General features: G+C 42.0%; 3 protein-coding genes across 3 annotated transcripts; all 3 read left to right on the top strand.

Moving 5' to 3' along the window:
* LOC127752754 (F-box/LRR-repeat protein 4-like) lies at positions 1-9,381 on the top strand. The gene is made up of 8 exons (XM_052278162.1): positions 1-378; positions 637-894; positions 1,256-1,665; positions 4,167-4,352; positions 5,757-5,946; positions 7,547-7,623; positions 7,912-8,062; positions 8,245-9,381. Exons 1-8 carry the CDS (start codon positions 76-78, stop codon positions 8,542-8,544), a joined length of 1,875 nt encoding a protein of 624 aa, XP_052134122.1. The 5' UTR covers positions 1-75; the 3' UTR covers positions 8,545-9,381.
* Positions 9,382-10,507: 1,126 nt separating this feature from the next.
* Positions 10,508-12,075, top strand: LOC127786218 (extensin-like). Its single transcript, XM_052313559.1, has 2 exons — positions 10,508-10,724; positions 11,189-12,075. The coding sequence occupies exons 1-2, from the start codon at positions 10,565-10,567 to the stop codon at positions 11,932-11,934; spliced, it is 906 nt and encodes a 301-aa protein (XP_052169519.1). The 5' UTR covers positions 10,508-10,564; the 3' UTR covers positions 11,935-12,075.
* A 7,094-nt stretch (positions 12,076-19,169) lies between these two features.
* Positions 19,170-21,269, top strand: LOC127786225 (protein NRT1/ PTR FAMILY 5.10-like). The gene is made up of 2 exons (XM_052313566.1): positions 19,170-19,369; positions 19,464-21,269. The coding sequence occupies exons 1-2, from the start codon at positions 19,258-19,260 to the stop codon at positions 21,005-21,007; spliced, it is 1,656 nt and encodes a 551-aa protein (XP_052169526.1). The 5' UTR covers positions 19,170-19,257; the 3' UTR covers positions 21,008-21,269.
* The last annotated feature ends 4,137 nt before the right edge of the window (positions 21,270-25,406 follow it).

Here is a 25,406-nt window from a genome sequence, read left to right as displayed (position 1 = left end):
ATTCCATTTCATTCCAATCTTAGGGATTCCATGGAACCCTACCTCCGGTGATCGCCGCCGCCGCCGCCTCGGGCGATGGCCTCCGCTTCCGGCCTCGTCAACGCCGCCCTCCCGGACGACCTGCTCGCGGAGGTGTTCCGCCGCGTCGCCGCCGCGGGGGGCAAGGCCGACCTCGACAGCTGCGCGCTCGTGTGCCGCCGCTGGCGCGGCATCGAGCGCGCGTCCCGCCGCGCCGCCAGGGTCCCCGTCGACGGGCCCGACGGCGACGCCGTCGTCCGCTGCGTCGCCGACCGGTTCCCGGGCCTCGCCGATGTCTTCCTCGACCACGGCCTCTACATCGCCGCCGGCGCCTCCGCCGCCGCCGCGGAGCGGAGCAGGGTGAGTCCTTCTCTGGCTGCAGTTCGGGAATCGCGCGAAATTCTCGCATCTCTTGTGTTCCCCTGTGGAATTGAATGAATGATCCGATGTTTTATTGGTTCAACAACTAAATCCGTGGTTAAGATTTTGTTTTCTTGGTCTCCCTGAGAAATTAGCATTTTGCCAGAGCTGCATATAATTTAGATCTCTGGAAACTATTTTCTTGATGTGGTTTGTCTATCAATTTTGCAAGTCACTAATGCACTATTTTTGTCACAGGCACAGGGTTGGGATAACGAAAACCCCAAGTTAGATGAGCAACATATGCAGTGTTCCACACTAAGCGAAGATACGCAAAAAGAAAATGGCAGTGATGGTGTCAACCCAACCTCATTTACTGATGCTGGGCTACTTCATCTCATTGAGGGTTGCAAAGGGCTTGAAAAGCTGACTCTAAACTGGTTTTTGCACATTTCTGAAAAGGGGCTGGTGGGAATTGCAAATCGTTGCCGGAATCTGCAATCGTTAGCGCTTTCGGTAATTTCTTGTTAGTTGTACTTGTTCTGTTTTCTTTCGTGCATTCAATATTGTTTCACACGTAGCATGATCTGCTTTCATTTCCAATGCGGGCAAATCTTTGGAACTATGAAGAAGTTAATGCTTCCTTATGGTGAATGGTGATCATAGATGCCTCTTTTATTTTAACTATTTTGTCGAATGAAACTTGAGGATCATATTGTAGCAATAGTGAGTTCCGTTGTGGTAATGGTCTCCTTTTTGAGGTTTATCATTGTCCAAGTCAGCAGTTCACGTTGTAAACTTCGCATTGAGGTTTCATTTCATGCTGATATTTAGTGTTGTATTCCCCTGAGTTTCATTTTTTCAACATTTCTTACAGGGTGGCTATGTTCAAAACCATGGGTTGATTACTCTGGCAGAGGGATGCAATCTTAGTGAATTAAAGCTGTGTGGTGTTCAAGAGTTGACGGACGAAGGACTGGTTGAATTTGTAAAGATACGTAGTAAATCATTGGTCTCTCTTGATATTTCTTTCTGCAATGGTTGCATAACAGACAGATCCCTGTATGCAATTGGAACCTACTGCCATAACTTGGAAGTCCTATCCGTGGAGTCCAAGCATGTTAATGAAAACAAAGGAATAATCTCTGTTGCAAAAGGATGCCAATATTTGAAATCCTTAACGATGGTATGGCTTGGTGTCGGTGACGAAGCTTTAGAAGCTATTGGTTCATCTTGCTCTGCTTTAGAAAATTTGTCACTTGACAACCTTAATAAGTGCTCAGACAGGTAATAGGTCCAATTATTAAATCTACTGTTGCATTTTTACAGGGATGGAAGTATCTGTGTCTCATTTCTCTTAGAAATTTGATATAGCTTATACTGATACTGCATTGTGATGCTTATAGAATTGAAGAGTAGAAATGCTGAACCATTTGTTAACAATTGTTTTATAATTTTTTTATATTGATTTGAACACATGCTCTTTTCTTAATTTCAGTAGTGAACCACCTGAGTATAAGTTTGCATGTTAAGTAGTAAATAAAGAATTATGTTTTCTCTAAGTACTGCACCTTGAGAACTTTGGCACCATAGGATATTTAAAGCAGACTACAGGAAAGTTAATTTTTTGTGCGATTAGAATTCTTAGGCCAAGATAATGGTACAAGGTTAACATCAATAAATGTTTTACATAAAAATGAAATTAGCGTAAATATGAAATTGATAAATTGAGGGTGCAATTTATGCCTTTTTTTAGGACCTTCCCAAACTTTCAGAGAAATATGCACTTCTTTTTTGTAAAAAAAGTAAAAAAAGAAGTTCAATAATGCACCTGTAGATTTCTCACTTTTAGGAGTAATTGTATATATTATTGTAGTTGGGTTGTGAATAATATACTGAAAATATGGGAAAAATCACTTGTGGGGCATATTTGCCCTGTTTGGTTTCAAATTTTCATGATCATCGTGGATATTATTTATGACAAAAAAAAGAGTAAACTTCATAAGTAACTTTTCCTGGTTTGACAGCATTTGTCCCCATAATTTTGCGGGCGTACATGTGTTCAGCAAATGCTCCAATATCCACTTTTTTGGAGAGTTTTTGGAACACTTTCAATGTCCAACCAGCATAAAGGTGGTTACTAGTATAAGTACCAATCCAATTGTTCCTTCTGTTTCAAAATATTTGTAATGCCCACAGTTCGCACAAGCCAGCTAGAAGCACAAAATCTAAGAAAAAGTTGGTAAGAGAGTAAGAAACCATGGCTGTCCCCTAATAAATTCATAATACGGCCACCTAACTTTCAAAAACTTTGATTAAGGACGGTGGAAGGCAGGTGGTAGGGAATGAGGGTAATCTTGCAGGTAGAAGCCACCTACAATATTTGTGCATTGCTTAAGAAGGTATTTCTCCATTGAGGAGATCAAGATGTAGCTATTGAAAATTTTTCCACCTGCGACAGTCTTGCAGGTGGTAGGGAATGAGGGTAATCTTTGGTGTCTAGTGGGAGCATCTGCCCGCCAAAAGTTTTTTAGTGGTTCGGCAAACCTAGGCAGCTAGATAGCCGGGGTTGACCGGGGTGTGGGTGTGTTTTTTGCGGTAGGAGGGCATTGGTCTCTTCTACTTTGTATTTTTCTTTTATTTTCTTCCCCTTAATGAAATGAAACTCAATTCTCTTGTGTTTTCGAGAAAAAAACATATATTGTGAAATAGTGGAATTACTCCTATAATTGTGCTGAACAAACTATCAGCGCATGGATCTTACTTGTAAGACACCTTTAGAACAACAACCACTTTGGTGAACTACTGTATCATTTATAGTTTATCCTTTCCTATATATGGAAAGTCAAGCAATCCCCATCAAAACATCAAGAAATCTGCTATATGCGAAGTTTCTTTTCTATAGTTTTCTCATGTCCACTTACTTTAAGATTTATACCTACATGAACATGGCACACAATATGTTGTTAAATTTTTTAATTGGTATGTATATTTGCAAGTTAGTTCTCTCTAAAAATCAGCATATTAAGAGTAATCTCCTGAAACGGTCCATTCAAAGTGGATATATTGGTCAAGACATTTTATGTATGCATCTTCTAATGCATGACTGTGCTGTAGTAGTACTGTGTTACTTGACACCGTTTATCCCGCCACAGTGCAATGTTAGTTGGGAAGAACCATAGACGGGACTAGAATAATTTGTTTCTTTCTAAGTTGTGTTTATTTCCTTATATGCGTGTTCCTTTTATTTGTGACAAGTTTCTCTAGATTTAGATACTATTTCTTAAAGGTTAAGCAAATTGTGAAATAGTTGCTTAAAATTATTATGTTTTTCAACTGTAATTCTCTATGAAATATCAAAAAACCATAAACCAAATTTTAGATTTGCCAATATAGAAACCCAAAATGTAATTATACTGCTTATAAGGCTAAGTACAAGCCTGATTCAAGTATGCTTTGCTACAAGGTAATCAAACAAGGAGTACTGGTTACTGAGGTTTAAAACCTTATAGCAAATTTGAATGGTTGGCATCTACTGATCTGTAAATGATGAAAGTTGTACATGTGAAATATTTATCAATGACTAGTTGCCTACTGCTTGCACTTCTTACCTTGTTGTAGTATATTTTCTAGGAATATATGGCTACTTATTTTCACTTCAGTTCCCTTTTTCTCTTATTGCAAGCATTGACCATTCTTTGACTTCTGTTGTTCTTTTCAGTAATGCCCCTTATCTTTGGAGCGATGTCCTAGGGCTTTATTCAACTGCTAATCATTTGCTACTGCAGGAGCCTTTTTTCCATAGCAAATGGATGCAAGCAGCTGAAAAGTCTAATTATCAAATCGTCGGTCAAATTCACAGATAGAAGTATTGAACGTGTTTCCCAGAACTGTAAAATGCTACAACACATGGAAATTAACATGTGCCATATTATGGAAAGTGCTGCATTGGAGCATATTGGACAGCGATGCATGTATGTTTCTTCTTGATTACTTAACATATTGCAACTCACGCAATTTTTATTTTGACATGGTACAAAGTTTGTTTTTGTTAACATACTTCCTACCTTGTACTTTTCAATTTATACATATATAAACAGGATTTCTTTTATTATTTGCTAGTCCGTTGAGGTTTGGACTAAATGTATTCCTTTTGACAAAATATGCACGTTGTTTTGTGATAAATTAAATTGGAGATTAGGAAAACTGAAGGTGTGCTAATATGCGGTAACAAATAATTAATAAGCCTGAAAGTTTCAACATTTCCTATTCAATCCACTTGCTATTTTGATGTTTGTACAACAGCTGTAATCTAAGTTGCATATCAAATGTTTGCTCAGAATGGAAGGTTAATGTTAGTCCAATTGTTCGTATTCTCTTGAATCCAGCTATGATTAGAGAAATAAAAAGTTGGAACAAAATCAACAATTCCCAGACATGTATTGGACTTGTTGCCCCTGTTAAGTGTTCCACAAATGTTTCCCAATGAGTAAATTTCACATAACTACATATTTTATGGTCCAAGTTGCAGAAAACTACACATACTTTGACATTTGGCACTTAACTACATATATTTTGGTATTAAAGTTTCACAAAACCACACTATCAACGAAATGGGCCATTCGCGAGATGGCGCGGTTGTTCCACCTAGGATGCAGACTTGGGAACTTCATCCTAGGTGGAACAACAACAATGCCACGTTCGCGGCCTAAATATATATAGATAAACATCCATGTCATCTCACAGGTAGGCCCATTTGTTAATAGTATAGTTTTGTGAGACTTCAATATCAAAATATATGTAGTTAAGCGCCAAGTGTCAAAAGGTGTGTGGTTTTGTGAAATTCACTCTTTCCCAAATTATCAACATGTCTAACAAATGTCAGTGTGTGCAATATACTGGTATAATGATTGAAGTGCTGTCGAAACCTAAACTTATTAGTATCATGGTTAAGGAACAGACAGTTTTTTAGTAAAAACAATTTTATGAAGTAGTGTAATTTTACCTTGTTTAACTTAGATAGTAACGGAGTAGTCTAAAAACGATTTTTTTTACCTGGTTTGGTGTGACGAGATTAGCACATCAGGCCTAATTCCCATAGCATGCACATGACACGTATTCTCTAAACTAGAACCTTCACTCTTTTTGAATATATTAGTAATTTATAATATCGTAATACTATGCCTCTGTTATTTTCTTATGGGCAAATTTTGAAGAACTGGGTTCTCAGCTGCTTTTGTCATTCTAAATTATATAGGTTTTGGGCGATACATGCTACTACTCTAAGCAATTACTTTTGCCTTTGTCCTACTGTCAAGCTAGACTTCACAATATACTGTTGATTTTTTTTCTTTTGTGTTTGTACATGTTAAACGCAGAAATCTTCTAGGGCTCACTCTAAACAGTCTGTGGATTGACAATAATGCATTTCTCGGATTTGGTCGATGTTGCTTCCTTCTCAAGTCTGTCTGTTTGGCCAACTGTTGTAAAATAAGCGATGAGGCCATATCTCACATAGCTCAAGGCTGCAAGAACTTGAGGGAGCTTTCTATCATCTCTTGTCCTCAGGTACATTTCTAGTTTGTATTAATCTACATTTATGAAGATTGATTTTACATTTAAGAAAAAAATGATCTATACCATCAAAATTTACCTTCAGATTTATAGCACTAAAAGTTTGTGGTACATTTTAATACCACCAAAATTTTACTTCCATCTCCCCGCCCAATTTTCCTTTTCTTTTGGTGCAATGTTCAAGACTTTGTCTCCAATCACTTCAAGGTGATGGATTTGTACCAGTATAGGGAAATGGGCATGGCTAGCGAGGAATAATGCATGCTTTCTCCAGTCACTTGTTTTGATCATACGAATGATGATACGTTATCACTAAGTCATACAGATCACTATGATAGTTTGTCTTAGGGTGATCTTGCAGAGCACCTTGTGTCTTCACATAGTGATTCTGCATATCACAGCTTTTGTACGATCACTATATTTATCTGAATAGTGATCATCAACGACTTGTCCCAGTATTATAATTTACATTGTTAATCAATACTTCCTCCGTCCCAAAATGTAGCTACCTAGTACAGGATGGGACATTATCTAGTACTACGAATCTGGAGAGCCTGTACAGATTCATAGTACTAGGTAATGTCCCATTCTATACTAGGTAGCTACATTTTGGGTCGGAGGAAGTATATAATAAGAATAAAAATCCTTATTTTTGTTGTTATTATTATACAAAATAATAATACAGTACATGTGGAATACGGGTTCAATCTCAAGAGACATGCCCATTGAACAAAAGATGCATGTTGATGAAAGGTGCCTATTTGTCCCTTTAGAGGCTATACATATGGAAGCCATAAACACCTCCAAGGGGAGGATCCTGAAGTCCTTTTTTTTACATAAATTTCCTGTAACAAAGTTTCATTGTAGTCTCAACATTTCCAAGGGAGTAACTGAAGTCAGTCTCCCTTTATTTGAAATTTTGAATTTCTCAGTATTGGATTGTTGGCACCATCTGTTGTGAGAATAGACCCTGCCATTGTCGTGGGGATGACCCTGCCATTGTGTCCATGGAGCCACCATCAAAAGTCATTGCTGGGTAGGGCCCTCGATGTCATAGACTATGCCACCGATCTCATGGACGAGGATTTTTATCATCCTTGCTGATGAATCAAAGAATCCCTTTGGTGAGGCAAAACTGTCACATGCCGACTCCACATTCCCTGGCAGTTTGTAGCAAGTAGCAACTTTTCTGTCCACAAGCACAAGTATTTCCTGAGCCCCCCTCCTGTTGAAGGGAGAGATCCAAAGAGCGATGAAGGAATGCTGAGTCATCATGGTCTCATAACGGCTTTGTTGATGAGGATTTAGCACATGTCTGAGTAGAATCTTTTCCTGAGTCTTAACCACATCCCTTCTCCCTCATTCGATGTGGTAATGTTCTCCTGCTTTGTCAACTCTGGCATTTGCCAGGTTACAGTTGTCTTTCATATTTGCCAATTAGGCTAATGTTTATCCCAAGACCAACATGTGGCAAGCCAACACCAGAGTTTGCTGCTCGGCTGCTCCCAAACCGGAATACGGAATGAGAAAATGTTTTTATTTTATTTCATTGTAACTTTGCTTGTATATATTAAGTTGAAGTTTTACTCTGCAGATCGGGGATGAAGCATTACTATCTGTAGGTGAGAATTGTAAAGAACTTAGAGAGTTGACCCTCCATGGTCTTGGGAGGTAAGTACTTGAATCCATGATTCACTTTTTTACATGTTCTAATCAAAGATAACTTTAATTCGTTAGCCTTTCCTAGATGATAGTTCCAATCAAAAGTTAAATTGACTTCCTGAGTTCAAAGTGAAAGGTATACAGTTGAGTTGCATGTCATTAATTTTTCCATTTTATAACATTTTCTTCAAAGCATTCTGACATCATTCTGTTCTAAACATTTTTTTTGTTGAGTATAAAAACTTTTGTTCTATCTATTATGACAAAGATCTGCTAACATTTGGCTTTCATTTACAGGTTAAATGATACCGGGCTTGCTACGGTTGATCAATGTCGTTTCCTTGAGAAGTTAGATATATGTGGGTGCAATCAAATTACTGATTATGGGCTTACTACCATTATAAGAGAGTGCCATGATCTAGTCCATCTGAATATAAGTGATACCAAGGTCTCCCCTCTCTCTCTCAACATCATAAGATAGAAGATATTGATTTTCTTGTTCTAAAATGACCTCTAGTCTTAGTTAATTTCAGAAATTGTTTATAGAATTCGTCATGTTTGTTTTCCTACCTTCATGCATAGCAATTAAAGCATTGATTTTTCCCCTCATGGTCCTGCACTGTTCTTCAGAAAATTGGTGACACCACACTAGCAAAGGTTGGTGAAGGATTCCGAAAATTGAAACATCTCATGATGCTTCGCTGTGATGCGATTAGCGACGTTGGCCTAGAAGATATTGCAAGAGGATGCTTGCAGCTGGAGGCGTGTGGGGTGTTCCGCTGCTCTCAGGTAACTCCAGCAGGCGTGGCAGCCCTAGCTGGAGGCAGCTCCAGATTGCAGAGGATCATTGTTGAGAAGTGTAAGGTGCCAGAGGAGGCCACAGGGAAGTGCAGGATGATCAATGATCCCATCCTTATTTCCTATTATTAAGACGTGAAATTGATGTCTTCCGGGCATAGCTGTGAAGGAAATCCTTTGCTCGTTTGAGCTTACATACATTTAAAATGTGAGAATATTTTAAACAATGATTTCCTGGATGATGGTTGAACTGGTGGGGTTTTATTGTTGGGATGTTTTAAGGAAACTCTTTGCTCGTTGTAGTTTACATACATTTAAAATGCCAGAATGTTTTTAAACAATGATTTGCTGGATGATGGTTGAATTGGTGGGGTTTTTTTTGTTGTTGGGATGCTTTATAGAATGTGCAAGGTCGGGACATACTAATGTTGTGATTTCCTAAAGTTTATGATCTAGCAATAATCAAAGGAAACATTTTGATATGATTCTTAATATAAACTTCCTTGCCTCACAAAAGTTTATTTGGAAGTTCTTTAAATTGCAAAAAAGGAGTTTTCTTTTCTAAAGGTTGAGTTGGCTTTGAGCCTTGATTATTATCACTGTATGAAGATTGGTCATTCTTTAATTTGAACTGTGGTTTCATTTGAGACGACATTGTCTAATTAATTAAGGCTAGTACGTTTTACCTACTAGGAATAGTTATTAATATAGGCATAGTACTTCAATTCAATCTTATAGGTATCGGTCGTACTTAAATTCAATCTTTTTCCCTTTGGGAACATGTACTTCTGGACCTGAAGCTTAAAGGGAATTATGGATTAGAAGGGTTTAAATAAATGTAGGCTGTGTTTAGATCTAAAGTTTGGATCCAAACTTCAGTCCTTTTCCATCACATCAACCTGTCATACACACATAACTTTTCAGTCACATCATCTCCAATTTCAATCAAAATCCAAACTTTGCGCTGAACTAAACACAGCCGTAGATCTGTATTATTGGAGATCAAGACTGTACAATGCGTACATTTACACCAACTTGGTTGAATGCACACACATGAACATATTGAAGATGACAGTCAACCCCACGACGTCGTCGATCATCGTTGCATGTGCTTTGATCATGCATCCAACATAACTACATCCTCTACTCTCCTATGTGTGGTCATGCAAGATTCTCTGCAGGATCTTGCTATCTCGGGCCCTCTTGAGATTTTTCTGGTCCAAGGAAAAAAAAAAAAGCACTCCTATTCTTCACCCTTTAGCTTATAAACCAAAGTTTAAACTTCAAAATTTAATTTTGGGACAGATTTTTGGGTTAACGGTAGTTTATTTTACAACATTTGTATTTAAACAGCTAAGAATGTATATATATATATATATATATATATATATATATATATATATATATATATATATATATATATATATATATATATATATATATATAAGTTTTATTTATAAATTATTTTTGTTTGTTGGTAAACCGTTACAGCTTATAATCAACAATGTAGTGACAACTAAAATTTCTTGGAACTATTAAAGCTCTTTTGAACTGCTTCAATTTCGGGAAATATTTTTTAACAATTTGAATTTCTCCCGATGAGATTTTGCCCGAGATTACATGTATAGAGGGTACTGCTGGATTTTCTCCCGAAACTGAGATGAACACAAACTAGAACTAGAGTTCTACTTATTACATAGAAGCGTAGCTCACGATATAAGAGATCATGACAACGGCGACAACATATTGAATTGAGCTGGCATTTAATTATACATAGCCAAAGTACATACTACTAGTATGCATACGTATATTTATACTCTATACTCTATACTATCTACCATTTCATCACTGCCAGTGAGATTTAATTCGCTGGTAAATTAACTAAACAAAATGTAGCTTACTGTAGCACTCCTACGCTATACGTACGTTTGACATTAACTCTTTTCGTGGCACATCTTAACTCCATGGATCATCATATCGATCGAGCTGTAAATAAATAGATAAAATAAATAATCAGTGCTGAATTATTAACATCCAGTAATGCAATTATATATGCAATGATCGCCTATATAAGCAGTTCATTGGACGCCCTTGCTCTTCACCTGCAAACAGTGCAACTACTATTGAGAGCCACACACACTGTAGCTTCGCCATGGGAGCAAGCTGGCTGCTCCTCCATGGCGCGGCGCTGATGATACTGATGGCGGCGGCGGCCGCCGGTGAGACGACGGCGACGGCGTCGGTCGTCGTCGGCGCGGCCAAGTGCGCCGGCTGCGGCAGGAAGAACATGGACGCCGAGACCGCTTTCAAGGGTAAGTACGAATGCAAGCAACTGGAGTATATACGGAGTACACTCTTGATGATGGGACAGTGGTATTTGACAAAGATTACAATTGACACCTCTCATAAATTAAAAGTAGAATATACGCGATATTTGGGTACAAAATAACCATCGAGTTGATTATATAAACATTGTTATGTTTAGATCTAAAAGTACGCACATTCTCTACCATAACGACAGATGTTGTAACAGACACCTATTGACATGTGTGGGCCTGTTATCATAGATGATATTGCTTGGGCCAAAAACTTACTAGCAGGCCATAGGAATATGCTTTACCTAGGCTCAAGAAAATTCTTGGATCAGTCACTGTAACCGATTCGCTTTGATTAAAAGAAACTGTGTCATCTAACTGTGCATTTGCATGATCACCAATCAAAGCAACTATTGAATGCACAAAAATGTTGTGTTTATTTTTGTTCATTTTGTTGACAGGACTTAAGGTGGCGATCAAGTGCAAGAACGGCAGCAGCGAGGAGTACGAGAGCAAGGCCGTCGGCGAGCTCGACGGCGCGGGCGCGTTCGCCGTGCCGCTCGCCGCCGACCTCCGCGGCGCCGACTGCGTCGCGCAGCTGCACAGCGCGGCGACCGACGCGCCGTGCCCCGGCCAGGAGCCGTCCAAGATCGAGCCGCTGTCGTCGGAGGGCGAGACGGGCACCTTCGTCGCCGTCGCCGGCAAGACGCACCTCCCGTCGTCGACGTCGTCCTCGCCGGAGTGCTCGTCGGTGGCCATCTGCTTCCCCTGCCACAGGCGCCATCGCATGTTCCACAGGAAGCCCATGCCGGAGTACCAGCCGCCTCCCTCGCCGGTGTACGGCACGCCGGCGCCGGGATGCTCATGCTCCCCTCCCAGCACGCCGCCGGGATACGGCCAGCCGGCGCCGGAATGCCCCCCTGCCGACCCGGGTTACGGCCAGCCAGCGCCGGAGTGCCCTCCTCCTCCCACGCCGGCACCGGAATGCGGCCAGCCGGAGCCGGAATACCCTCCTCCCACGCCGGCATACGGAACGCCGGCGCCGGAGTGCCCACCATCCACGCCGGAATACGGAACGCCGGCGACGGCATGCCCACCTCCCACGGCGCCGGGATACGGATCGCCGTCGCCTTTCTGGCCCCCTGTCTCGCCGGCGTACGGCACGCCATCGCCGACTCCGATCTACCGTCCCCCGGGGAGCCACTGATCGATCGATCGAGTTCACTGCTCGATCTCCATTTCCACCAAATAAGTTGATGATGTAGCTACTGTATCTCGCAACTACTGGCGTGCATTTCATTTCTCGGAGAAATTAATGGATGCAACGCCACGCGTGCGTGTTCATGGCTTCTTGCGTGTTTACGGCATTTGGGAATGTGCTTTGCATGCGCTGAATTGATGTTGATTTTAACAATGCAGTACGTGATAATAATTAACATTCAAGTATGCAAGTCTAATTACTGGCAAATATCTCTTGTTGTATAATGTCCTGTGTATTGATCTGGATCAGGAGTCGACAGGGTCATGCTGGGCGAGAGTCCCTCTAATAAACTAGAAAAAACTACTATAAATTTTGACGAAACAAATCTAACCATCGATTTCAACCAATAAATCTTTCTTCTAAGTCAATAGCTCAAACTAATATGTGCAAAATTTGCTACATGATATAAAAAAAATGTAACTATCTAGGGGACACCGCAAGAACACGTTTATGTGATAGGGCACTGCAAAAAAAGTGGCAATTATTTACTAGACACCCGTAATATTATTTTATTATATCCACATAAATTTAAGAGTGAAACAGTTATGAAAGTATGATACTACCCTTCGAACCCGATCAAGCCTCACTCCCATGTTGGGACCCACCTATCGTCCCCCTCCCTAGCGTGGCACCACAAGCGAGTGCACGGTCATCTTTCTGCCCTATACGTAGGTGTGTATATATAAAATTTATACATATATTATATAAAGAAGGTGAAAGTTCAAGTTGCCTCTCTAAACTTATGTTGTACGATTTACCCCCTAAACTAATTAAAATACCGATATTTTACACTCTGAACTCTTAACTCTAAACGAATTATCTCCTAACTCATTCCAGAGTGGTTTTCGACCTACATGTACACGTTCCAATCTAGTCAGTAAATACAAATAGAAAATCGGTGGGGCCCAATTGTCAGTGATGCGTGTTTATCCTCAGCCTCAACGGACGATAATTGGGCCCGCGAGTGCGGGCGGGAGTAGAAGCTAGAGGAGCAGGATGATTCCACCTCACCAGGGCTTCAGCAATAACGAAGGCAGTGCTCCCGTTGCGGCGGCGAGGTAGCTGCCACCTCTCTCTATGCCGGGACAGAGGAGGCTAGATATCTGACCGTTGCTCTTTCCGTTTCTAAATATTTAACGCTATTGAATTTTTTAAATATGTTTAACTATTCGTCTTATTTAAAAAAAATTAAGTAATTATTAATTTTTTTCCTATCATTTGATTCATTGTTAAATATACTTATATGGATACATATAGTTTTATATATTTCACAAAAGTTTTTGAACAAGACGAACGGTTAAACATGTGCTAAAAAATCAATGGTGTAAAATATTTAGAAACGGAGGGAGTAATTTGCAAGCCACAGCTGCCACAGGAACCCAGGATGGGAAGACGAGGCAGCGGTGACTACGCGATATATAGCCGACAAGGAGGTAATCCCCAGGCGATGGCTGGCCACGATGGCGTCTCCGGCGTCGCATGCCTCAACCACACGGGGAGCATGCACGAGACGGATTCGGACAGAGACAGTCGTCGTGAAGAAAAAAGCACAAGACGGACATAGCAGCTAATTAAATCAACTACTTGCATGCATGCTAGTCATCATCATAAATCTTCTTCTTCTTCATTGGTAAAGCTCGTTGCAATGCTACGTGACAGTGGCGGATCCAGAAAATCGATTCGTTGGTGTCATATCTTAATATGTTAATTATGCTTAGATTATGGTGTTATAACATATGGATAAAGAGTTTCATTATAGGTTTTGCCAAAAGTGTTAGGTTTAGTCCCACATCCACTGGTGGAAAACTAGGACTACGAATCCGGGACTAAAGATCGCTATCTTTAGTCCCGGGTGAAATAACCAGGAGTAAAGATCGATATAAAGAGAGGGATCTTTAGTCCCGGTTAATGCTACCAACCGGGACTAAAGAGAGGATAGGGGCAGTCCCGGTTGATCCATTTTCTTTTTATTTTCTTTCAAGTGGGATGTATATACCCAGATCAAACAACAAATCCCCAAATCTAGTGTCATGCATATACCTAAATCAAACCCCAAATCTCCAAATTCAAAGTAACACCACAAATCATTCACATCACAAATACAAATCCTAAGTTACTTACACACAAATCAAATACATCACAAATCTTAAAAAAATTACACACAAATTAAATGCATCACAGATCGATTATACATCTCAGATCCATGCAATGAATCACAAATTCTAAAAAAGAAATTATACATCTCTCAATCACAAATTAAAAAAAAAAGAAAGGAGAGCCGGCGCGCTGCTGCTCCGTGCGCAGCCCCGCCGCCTGCGCCGCGCGCTGCCCCACCGCCCGCCGCACGCTGTGCCTCGCCGCCCAGCCAAGGCCACCTCCGTCGCCACCTGGCTGCCGCGTGAGGGCGCCTCCGCGCTTCCTGGCCGCGCGAGGCCGCCTCCGCGCTTCCTGGCCGCGCGAGGCCGCCTCCGCGGCCGCCCGGCCGCCGCCGCCTGAGAAGTGGGGAGGAGACGGGAGGGGGCGGATCCAGAGGAGGTTGAGAAGTGGGGAGGAGAGGGAAGGAGGCGGATCCAGAGGAGGTAGAGGAAGAGATGGGAGGAGAAAGAGGAAGAGGAAGAGATGGGAGGAGGAAGAGGAAGAGATGGGGTGAGTGAGGAGAGGAGGAGATAAATGTCATAACTTATTAACTGATCCTCCCGTGCGCCTTGGTCCTCTCGATCTCGCACGGTGCATGTCGATTGGTGTTAGGTTGGTGTAAAATAAGTTAATAACTTATTTTGTTTTATAAGTTATTTTATTTTATCTTATTTTATTAATAAGTTATTTTATTTACACACACCTCCCGGTTGGTGTCACCAACCGTAACTAAAGATAAAGGAGTGGTCTGACACTACTTGCCGTCTTTTAAACCGGGACTAAAAATGATCTTTAGTCCCGGTTGATGTTACCAACCGGGACTAAAGATTAAAAAGTAGCTCTAACCTTTTGAACCGGGACTAAAGATCATCTTTTGAACCGGTTTTTAGTGGAACCGAGACTATTGTGGATTTCGGCCGACCGACCAAAGATGGTTTCTCCACCAGTGATCGGTAATTGATGATGGGGAGTATGACTTAAAAGGTGGGAGCAATCCTCACCCAAGAGACTAGTCTGTTGGGTGTGGAGGTCCAGGACCTAAAGTTGTGGCTCCGGTTGGATCTGGGGTGGAGCAGGTCCAATGTGATCTGGGTGGTCCACGGTTGGTGGGCCGAGCTACGAACTCTAACATAAAGTCGTCGGTATTGCTTGACACCGGCCCTTTTACTATAGATCCACCCCTACTACGTACTAGCATAGCTAGAGCCCTTTTACTATAAATCTGCCCCTACTACGTACTAGCATAGCCAGAGCGCGACGGCGCCGATGAAGACGACTGGGCTACGAAGGGGTAAATTGTACTACTGCATAATGTAGAGGGTGATTTGAACTTTACATTAATATACAATATAAACTTTGTATATACACTTATAAAAATCTTTGCATATGTATAAACTTTATAAAAGTATGTATAAACTTTAAATGTAAAAAAGATTTATATGTATGCGTACAAAGCGAATTTTCTAGGATTTATCCGTCGACAACGAGGCGCCTGTGGTGACTTCGTCAATCTTAAGGATTTGCTGGCCCAGTATTCAAAGATGCTCATAGGGGTAGGGTTTACGCGCGTGCGTTCATATGAGGTGAGTGTGCGTGTGCTGTGAGTGTCTACGTTGTACTGTGTAATTTTAAAAAAAAAATTCGGTACGTATACATACAAACCTCATATATATGTATAAAAATAAAAAATTCCATGGACCCATAAACTTAAGGCAACAACATGTGATTTTTTTTTTGTTTCCGTTGTTATTCTATTTGTAATTAACTAAACAATTTAAGATCATATCATCCATATTTTAAAAATATGTATGATTAGCAAAGATCGTTAGTGCGGAAATTATAGCAAAGAAGCCGCATCTGTTTATTATTATTTTTTTGTGAGGTGCTTAATTAGTCAAGGCAATTAGTAGCATTAGAGCCGTATATATACTGGTTTATTATTTTTTGATGTGTTGCATGTCGATCGGTGGTTGGAATTGATATGACTTGCATAATTGGTCTAGCCCTTACCTAATAAATTAGTTCACAGTTCGTTTTGTGCTTTTCGATTTTGTCGAGTGGGTAATGAGTTGCCCTCAGGCGATATTAATTCATAATTAATTATTAATAGGATATGTCAGGTTTGAGTTCGTCGTGTCCCCGTATCTTTTGTGCGGGTTCGTATCCTCTAACATCAAGCAGTAATGACAGAGAGTGAGCAGTGACGTGATATACTAGTATATGTATTCCCGAAACCACGTGTTACTACTTTTAGGCTGCTAGGCTGCGTTGGAGTGCAGGAGAAAGAGAGAAAGATTATTTCGTTTTTCACACGCACGCTTCTCAAACTACTAAACGGTATATTTTTTTAAAAAATTTATGTAGGAAAGTTGCTTTAAAAAATCATATTAATCTATTTTTAAAGTTTAAAATAGTTAATACTTAATTAATTATGTGCTAATGGCTTATCTCGTTTTGCGTATCTTCCCAATCTCCTTAATCCCCTCCTTCTCAAACACACCCTTATTCTGTTCGTGATCTCTTGTGATACAGGTCGAAGAGCTCATCTCAAATCATTGAGCGTGTTTATTATAGAACAATCTTTACCAATTATATTTAATAAATCGTGAGAATTTTTTTTCATTTACTTCCTCCGTTTTATAATATAACATCGATGTTAATGAATCTACATAGATATACGGATATCTAGATTCATTAATATCAATATAAATGTAGAAAATATTAAAATGATTTATATTGTAAAATGGAGGAAGTATCTAGTATGTGAAAGAGAAGTAATCGATCGTCCGCTGCTCACCACGCTCTCGATCGTGTCACCGGGAGCACAACTTTTTAAATTTGCCTTGTGGAGAGATGGTGTGAGTTTTTACGGTCCTTTGGTTGAGTTTTTGATTTAAATTATATCTATGCAACTATTCATGGTCGGTTTGGTTTGGTTATAATTATTGAACAGTGAACAGTAAATGAAATGATCAGAAAACAGATGGGATATGTCAGTCACGTGTCAATTATACGGGATGATTCTAAACTTTTCAGACCACATCATTCATTGTTTATATATCATCCAAATAATAATAAAACAATTTACATTAATATCTTATAAATCACTACGATATGTAAATTTAAATTTAACTGTAAGACAAATTTGACTAAGCTATACTTTAATGTGTTATTTATTTACTGTAATATGTAGAAGTCAAATTTAACTTGTATGTTTGAATAATATATCACATATTTTTCTATCCTGCTAACATTTAAAAAAATATTTAACAATATCCCATTGGGAGTTTAAAATTCATTTCCTAGTTTAATAAAGTGAGGGTACGGTCTCAGCTCCAATGAAGCACAACCAAACGGTTTCAGCTCCGTAAAAAAGGGAGTGAAATAGGCTGGAGTACTCTAGAAAATGAACTAGAGAGCTGGAGCTGAGTTTATGCTACACAACTTCACTCTAGACATAAATCCTGAAGAAAAATTTAGAAGTTGAAGCCTTATCAAATACTCGGTCCGTCTAGATCCTAGTCCTATGTATCTAGACAGACAGACAGTTAGGGATGGCAATTTCCCCCACGGGGCCGGGTCCCCTACGGGGACCCGCCCCTACGGGGGAGGGTTCAATTTGTGACCCGCGGGGAAGTTGGGGCCGGGCCCTGTATTTGGGCGGGGAGGGGATGGGAGAGACATTTCACCCGCGGGCCCCGGGAGATGTATATTAAACTCTTAAAATGTAGCGCATAAAAGGCCCAATAGAACCCAATACAACAAAATAGTGACATATATAAATAAAACCCTAGCTCTCTCTCCAGTCTCTCCCCAACCCCATCTCCCCTCCCGTCTCACACATAGACGGCGGCGGCGGCGCTTCACAATGCAGGTCGCCAGGGCGCGGCGGTCGCCCTCTCAGCCTCTCCCATCCCCAGCTCCCCTCCTCTTTCCTCCCCTCCTCTCCCCTCTCCGGTTACCCTCTCCCGCTCTCCCTCCGGTCTACCGAGTGCCGACGATGCACGTCGCACGGGCGGTGCGCAGGGCGCGGCGGTCGGCGCAACGCGCAGGCGCTGTGGTCGGCGAGCCGCGAGGGGACAGGCACGGCGGCCGGCGAGCCGCACGGCGCACAGGCGCGGCCTGTGCAGCGCGGCCGCCGTTCAGAGAGTCAATTATGTACAATTATGCTATTTTTGATGGTGTGTGAATTTTGTACCATTTTTGTTCTTGCCGAATTGATAGTTGTCTTGTATTTCTTATGCTGATGGGATGGAGATTTTATTCAATGCGGGCCCCGGTCGGGGTGCGGGGCCCTGGAGGGGTCGGGGACGGGGCTAGATTTAGCCCCGTATCTCCAGTCGGGACCGGGGGCGGGGGCGGGGGGTGAAGTCGGGGGTCGGGAGCGGGGCCGTTCCAGCCCAACCCGGCCCCGCCCTGCCCTGTTGCCATCCCTACAGACAGTCTAGATTTATAGTAGTAAAATATACTCCATTCAACCGAAACTCCTTATATTTTAGGACGGAAGGAGTAGAGCCTTAGAAGATTGGTGGCGGGCCCAACTAATTTCAGTAAAAAGACAGCCACTCCAGATATTAGGTGGTGGTAGTACTTGTCAGTACTGATAGCTAAATACAGTGACATATATTAACTATTTCTTTATGTCTTATTCACTCGGCTCTAGGCATCATTGATATTCTGATCTAGACATATTGTAAAAGGAAAAAGGAAAAAGAAGCATTGCTAAGGCTTAGTTCGCGAAAAGAAAATATTTGAGTGTCACATCGGACGTTTGACCGGATGTCAGAAGGTAAGACACGAATGAAAAAACTAATTTCATAACTCGTCTGAAAACCGCGAGACGAATCTATTGAGCCTAATTTAGTGCAGCACTTATAGCTAATCATGGATTAATTATGCTCAAAAGATTTGTCTCACGATTTCCATGTAAACTGTATAATTAGTTAATTAGATTTTGTTTTTAATCTATATTTAATGCTTCAGGTATATATCTAAAGATACGATGTAATGTTTTTTGTTAACCAGCCCTAATACTGATATTCTGGCCTTGAAATGTACTAGCCCATGCTGCACAGTGCACAGCTAGCACGATAAAATATAATCTTGACACAGCTGCACGTTGCGCCATTATCCATGGAGTCCGGCGGCTTCCTTGCACGTTGTCCCGAGCCATGCGCCGCCGCCGCCGACCCCGACGACGGCGACGCCCGCCGCGGCGGTTGGCGCGCTGCCTTCTTCCTCGTCGGTAAGTGGCGGCTTCTCAGGCTTTAGTGATGACATCATCTCTCTCAGCCAGGCTTAATTTGTTGCTGACGTGTGCATGCATGGCCATGGCGCAGTCATCGGGTTCTTGGAGCGGATTGGGTTCTTCGGCGTGCAAGGCAACCTGATACTGTACCTCACCGGCCCGATGGCCATGTCCACGGCGGCGGCGGCCACCGCGGCGAACGCCTGGGGCGGGACGGTGCTGGTGCTCACTCTCGCCGGCGGCCTCGCCGCCGACTCCTCCGGCCTCGGCCGGTACCGCGCCGTCCTCGTCGCCAGCGCGCTCTACCTGCTCAGCTTGGGGATGCTCACGGCGTCGTCGTCGTCCATGGCGGCGCAGCGAGCCACGTCGCCGCCGTCGTCGTCTGCCGGCGGCGCCGTCGTCGTCGTCTTCTACGCCGCGCTCTACCTGCTAGCTCTGGCGCAGGGCTTCCACACGCCGTGCGCCGAGGCGTTCGGCGCCGACCAGTTCGAGAGAGAGGGTGACGACGATGGCGGCGGCGGCGGCGACGCGCGGCGGCCTGCGTCGCGGAGCTCATACTTCAACTGGTACCACTTCTCCATATCCTGGGGCTACGTCATCTCCACCACCTTGCTCAGCTACGTCGACGAGAACGTCGGCTGGACCGTCGGGTTCGCCGCGTGCTGGGCCACCTTGGTGCTCTACCTCGCCGTCTTCTTGCTCGGCACGGGGACGTACCGCCGCGCCGAGCGACCTGCCATCGACGGCGCCGCGGCGGCGCGTCGTGCGTGGACGGCGAGGTTCTTCTTCTTCTTCTCCCGAAACCGAAAGGATGCCGCCGAACAGCTTCTAGAACCACAAGAGGAGGTGGTGGTGGTGGTGGATGGCCATGGCGATGGCGGTAGGGGATTCTTCCTTGTGAAGCTGCTTCCGATCTGGCTGAGCAGCATAGTGTTCGCCGTCGTCGTCTCGCAGGTGTCCACCCTGTTCACCAAGCAGAGCAGCACAATGGATCGGCGCGTCGGCGGCGGCGGCGGCCTCGTCTTGCCGTCGGCGGGGCTGCAGTGCCTCGTCAGCTTCACCTACATCGCGGTGCTGCCGGTGTACGACCGCATGGTGGTGCCGCTCGCGAGGCGCCTCACCGGCGGCGGCGGCGGCATCACAATGCTCCAGCGCATCGGCGCCGGCATGGCGACGGCCTGCCTCGCCATGGCCGTGGCGGCGCTCGTCGAGGCGAGGCGGCTCCGCGTGGCCCGCGACGCCGGCCTGGTCGACCGGCCGGGCGCGACGGTGCCGATGGGGGTGTGGTGGCTGGTGCCGCAGCACGTGCTGGTCGGCGTCGCGGAGGTGCTCGCCGTGATCGGGCTGGAGGAGTTCTTCTACGACCAGGTGGCCGGCGAGCTCCACAGCGTGGGGCTCGCCGTGTCCCAGGGCGTGATGGGCGTCGGGAGCTACGCGAGCGGCGCGCTCGTGGCGGCGATCGACTGGGCGACGGCGGCGAGGAGCGGCGGCGGAGAGAGCTGGTTCGCCGACGACCTCAACCGCGCGCACCTGGACTACTTCTACTGGTTGCTCGCCGCGCTCGCCGCTCTGGAGGTGGCCGTGTTCGTCTACCTTGCGCAGCGATACGACTACAAGAACAAATCCAAGCCATGATCGATCGTATTCTTTTCTGATTTTGTATCTTCTTATTTTAGATATGAACAATGGCGTGACGTTATCATTTAGAAAAAATATCAAACATATTCTTTTAATTGTATATCTCTACTATTATAAAAAGAGTAAAGTGCACGGGTAGTCCTTAAACTAATAATGGTGTGTCATTTAGATCCCTAAACTCTTAAAATGTATATCTAAGTCCTAGAACTTGTCATAATGTGTCATATAAGTCCTAATTCACCACAGCCCCTTTCTACGTGGCGCTGATGTGACATGCCACACGGACATGACGTGACAAACGGAACCCATTTAAAAATTTTATCATTTTTCCTTTTTCTTCTGTTCTTCTATTTTTCTTCTCCTTCTTTTTTTTTTCTTTCTTCTCCTTTCTCTGCGACCCGAGCATAAGAAAGGAAAGAAAAACCGAAGAATGACAAGAAAACAAAAAAGAAAAAGAAAAAGAAAAGAAGAAGAAAAAAGAGAAAATGACACGTCACGTTCATGTGGTGTGCCATATTAGCGCCGCGTAGGATTCTAAAGGGGCTATGTCGATTTGGGACCTAAATGATACACTTTGACAAGTTCTGGGACCTAAATCTGTATTTTGAGACTTTGGAGACCTAGATGACACAACCCTACGAGTTTAAGGACCGCATATGCACTTTACTTTTACAAAAATTAAAGATATTTTTGCTGGTGTTTTGGTACGTCATTCGTGTTTGAGTCGGTTTTTAAATCACTCGCTTTTGGAAATACAGATCTGTGTTTGAGTCGTTTTTTAAGTTCGTTCACTTTTGAAAATAAAAAAGAGTCGTATAAGAAATCTCTTTAAAAAACATGCATGATAATTACTTGAGATAATCAAACTTCTAATTGCAGCTCATAATTTTGTAAAAGAAACAAATCCAAGTGAATTCCCACAGTAAATTTCACCTTAACTAAACCGTATAATAATAAGATGATTAACTTATCTAAAAAAATATGATTAAAATAACCTTTCCGTTGCAACGCACGGATATTTTTTCTAGTGGAGATAAGAGAGAGAGAGAGGAGTAAATGATGCCTTCTGTTGATTAGCATACATTCTAATAGGAGGAGACTATATCAAATGGTGTGCGCTGAATTGTCCTAATCAGCGACCTTGTTACTAAAAATAGCAGGCATGTCGATGGGTACGTGCCAAATAAGCGATTGCATAGGGCCTCCATTTTTTTCCCATATAAACATGAAGGCCCACTTCCAATTGCCCAGCTATAGCTTGCAACTGCCAATAGCCCAATTAGGCAGATCGATCAGCAAGGCCATGCTAGATTGCCAGGGGTGGGGCACTATTGGACTGTGCGATGGCCTAACTTGGCCCTGCTGCTAGCTGGCTGCTCTGCGATTCTGATTCCGCGCCGTGACAACTGCTGAGACGTCCATCCCAATTCCACGCGCAGTGACTGGCGAGGCGGCGACACAACTTGCTGCTTGTGATTCCGAGGCTCCGAGCGGCAACGGTGACGGCAAAACAGCTGCCTCGCCTCGGCTCCTGCCTTCCCCCTCCTCGTCCGCTCATCATCCTCGACTCGACTCTTGACAGCTTGACCTCGGACCGGTAATATTAGACAGTGATTAAGTACATATATGATGGATTGTAAATTCATAATATGCATCAAGTTACCATGAGTTCATGATTGTAGTTTATAATTTGAATGATCCATTAAATCAAATTACAATGTTTGAATAAAATTACTTGTATTGTACATTATAACACATATTACATCTATATAATTGAGCGAAAATATGTTTTATTTATATTAGACATAACTTTTTAAATTATAGGGCATTTGCATTTCACCCTAGGGCCCCAAATTTCTAGAGACGGCCCTAAAAAATAGTACCACTGCACCTTTCACTCTCTAAAAATAATACCGCTCATGAACAGATCATGCTTTTGAAGTTTTCCAACCTACCAATTTCATGTGTTGCCTTGGCCATAGAGCCCACCTACTTCCTAACACCTAAACTTCAAATAAAATTTTCTCTTAAATTACTAATCTAATATACAATCAGATTGTATCATTATGTTCATTGCAACTTAATTTTTATAACAAGATCTCACATAATTATATTTTGATGGAAGAAGAATATGTGTAGTAAATTACTTTTGTGTATCTATAAATTACTTTTAGATTGGATTAGATTACTTCTTAGACATTCTCATAATATTGTGAATATGTTACTTTTATTGTTGTTTTTAGTTAGTTCTATAATTTATGTTGATTAAATTTAATTTCTAGATAGACACATGTTTTTACCACCACAACTGATTTACTTTTAATTTTAATACCATGATAACTTACTTTTATTTTGTGTTAAGTTACTTTTATAATTTGTGTGAATTACTTTCAGGCTTTATTGAATTTACTTTCATAAATATCTAAGAAGTAATTTATTCAAATCTAAAAGTAATTATAAGTAGTTATATTTAGAATCATGCAAAATTATCCCACATCCTTTAAACATGTGCCAAATAATGCAAAAGACATATAAACAAAACAAATTGTACCATAAAACTGTCAAATCGACATAAATTTTATCATTATTTTTAACTCCTCTAAGAACGTAGTTACTTCTAATACTGCGAAGAGTTACCTTTCTCTAGTAGTATAGTTACTTCTAATAATGTGAAGAGTTACTTCTATTTTTTAGTTACTTCCCTCTAGCATCAAGTGGTACTTGAGTTACTTCTAATACCGTGAAAAGTTACTTCTATTTTTTGAGTTATTTCTCTCTAGCAGTCTAGTTGCTTCTAGAGTATCATGAAGAGTTACTTCTGTTTTTCATAATTTCTTCCCTCTAACAATGTATTACTTCTAATACCTTGAAGAGTTACCTTCCATATGATGCAAAATTACATTTTTTGAAAAAAAAATATAGTGGTTACTTCAAATAAAGAAAATATTTGTATTTACTTAAAAATCTTCGTACATTTTACTTGTGAATTTACTTCACATAGTTACTTATTACAACTGACCTGCTACGTAATTAGTTCTATTAATATGGAGAGTTACTTCTATTGCATAACTAAGTTACTTCTAAATTTTAAGTAAATTACTTTTAAATATTTGAATATATTCGATATTTTGAATGTAGTAGGATGGTTCAAACGAATTTTAAAAGTAATGTGTGGTTTAAAAGATATAAATCATCAAAAGTTCTATAAGTAAGATAGACTAGTATAACTAATCTTGTTGGTTGGTGGTGGCCTCAATACGTAGCAGGTGAAAGGGCGCACGCCGTGACAGTACTTAATGTCAACCTTAAATGCATCCGTCGCTGGATAAAGACAAAATAGTGTGCACATTACTTGTTGACTCGCACGGATGGATGGCTGGTAGACGCGTCGCGCTATAAGACGAAACTAGAGCGCGCACGATTTAGATTTTGCAATTCTAAAAGATATCTTGATAGCTTATATGTATTCTATATTATGCCTATATAAAAATAACATTTATTATACTATGTCATCTAGATATAACATGAAAATATTTTAAAAAAAATATCCATGGATATCTAAGTTATATATGTATTATTCCTATCACTTATAATAAAATCTATTTTGGGTGAATCAGTGAAAAAATTCATTGAAAATGCTTTAGTGAAAAAAATGCACAATACAAACATCGTATGAAAAATGCATGGGTTGATAAAATTAATCAAATCTACCAGGTTTTAGCAGAGTAACGGCATTGCTTTGTGAAGACTCCAGTACTTCCTCCTTTCAGACTAAATTTGTGCATGTGGTGCTTGCAGTTGGTCGGGTGACTCGTCACCTCTGTACGTGCATCTATCTCGCCTACTTGTCGCAGTACCCACTCAGTAGTCAGGTGAAGCTATTGTGGCGCCTCCGCGTGAGAAATCCATGTTGCTAAAGCATAAAAAGCCCATCCTGCAGGCGTGAACAAGCTATATATTCCTGATGCATACGACGATGCTGCATGTGTTGCGGGTAATAGAACTGTGCCGCTCTATTAATGCAGGTACAGCAAGGATTGTTACTCCTCTGTATACATATCCGATGTATAGAGGCAACCAATGTTATAAAACCAGCCCCGAAATTGATATCGGCAGCTAAACGCGGAAGAAAACACCGTAGGAGATCCAAACACGATGACGACACTAAGGCACGATATTTGATAACGGAGTTCAGCCGAGGCCTACATCTCCGGGGCACTAATTACGGGCGCTCCTCCCCGATCTAGCATATTACAGCGTATCAGAGTGACAACGACTCACGACCGGTCGCCGCCGGCAGCCGCTCCCTCTCGCTATGCTATGTTGCCATGCGGTTACAACAGGCACGCCCCTCTATTTAATGAGAGATTCTAGGATAGAGTCCGACTCATACTCT

Source organism: Oryza glaberrima, chromosome 10 (assembly GCF_000147395.1).
Source record: "Oryza glaberrima chromosome 10, OglaRS2, whole genome shotgun sequence".
Lineage (NCBI taxonomy): Eukaryota > Viridiplantae > Streptophyta > Magnoliopsida > Poales > Poaceae > Oryza > Oryza glaberrima.
Note: the sequence above shows the minus strand (reverse complement) of the source record. Positions and strands in the feature narration are given on the sequence as shown.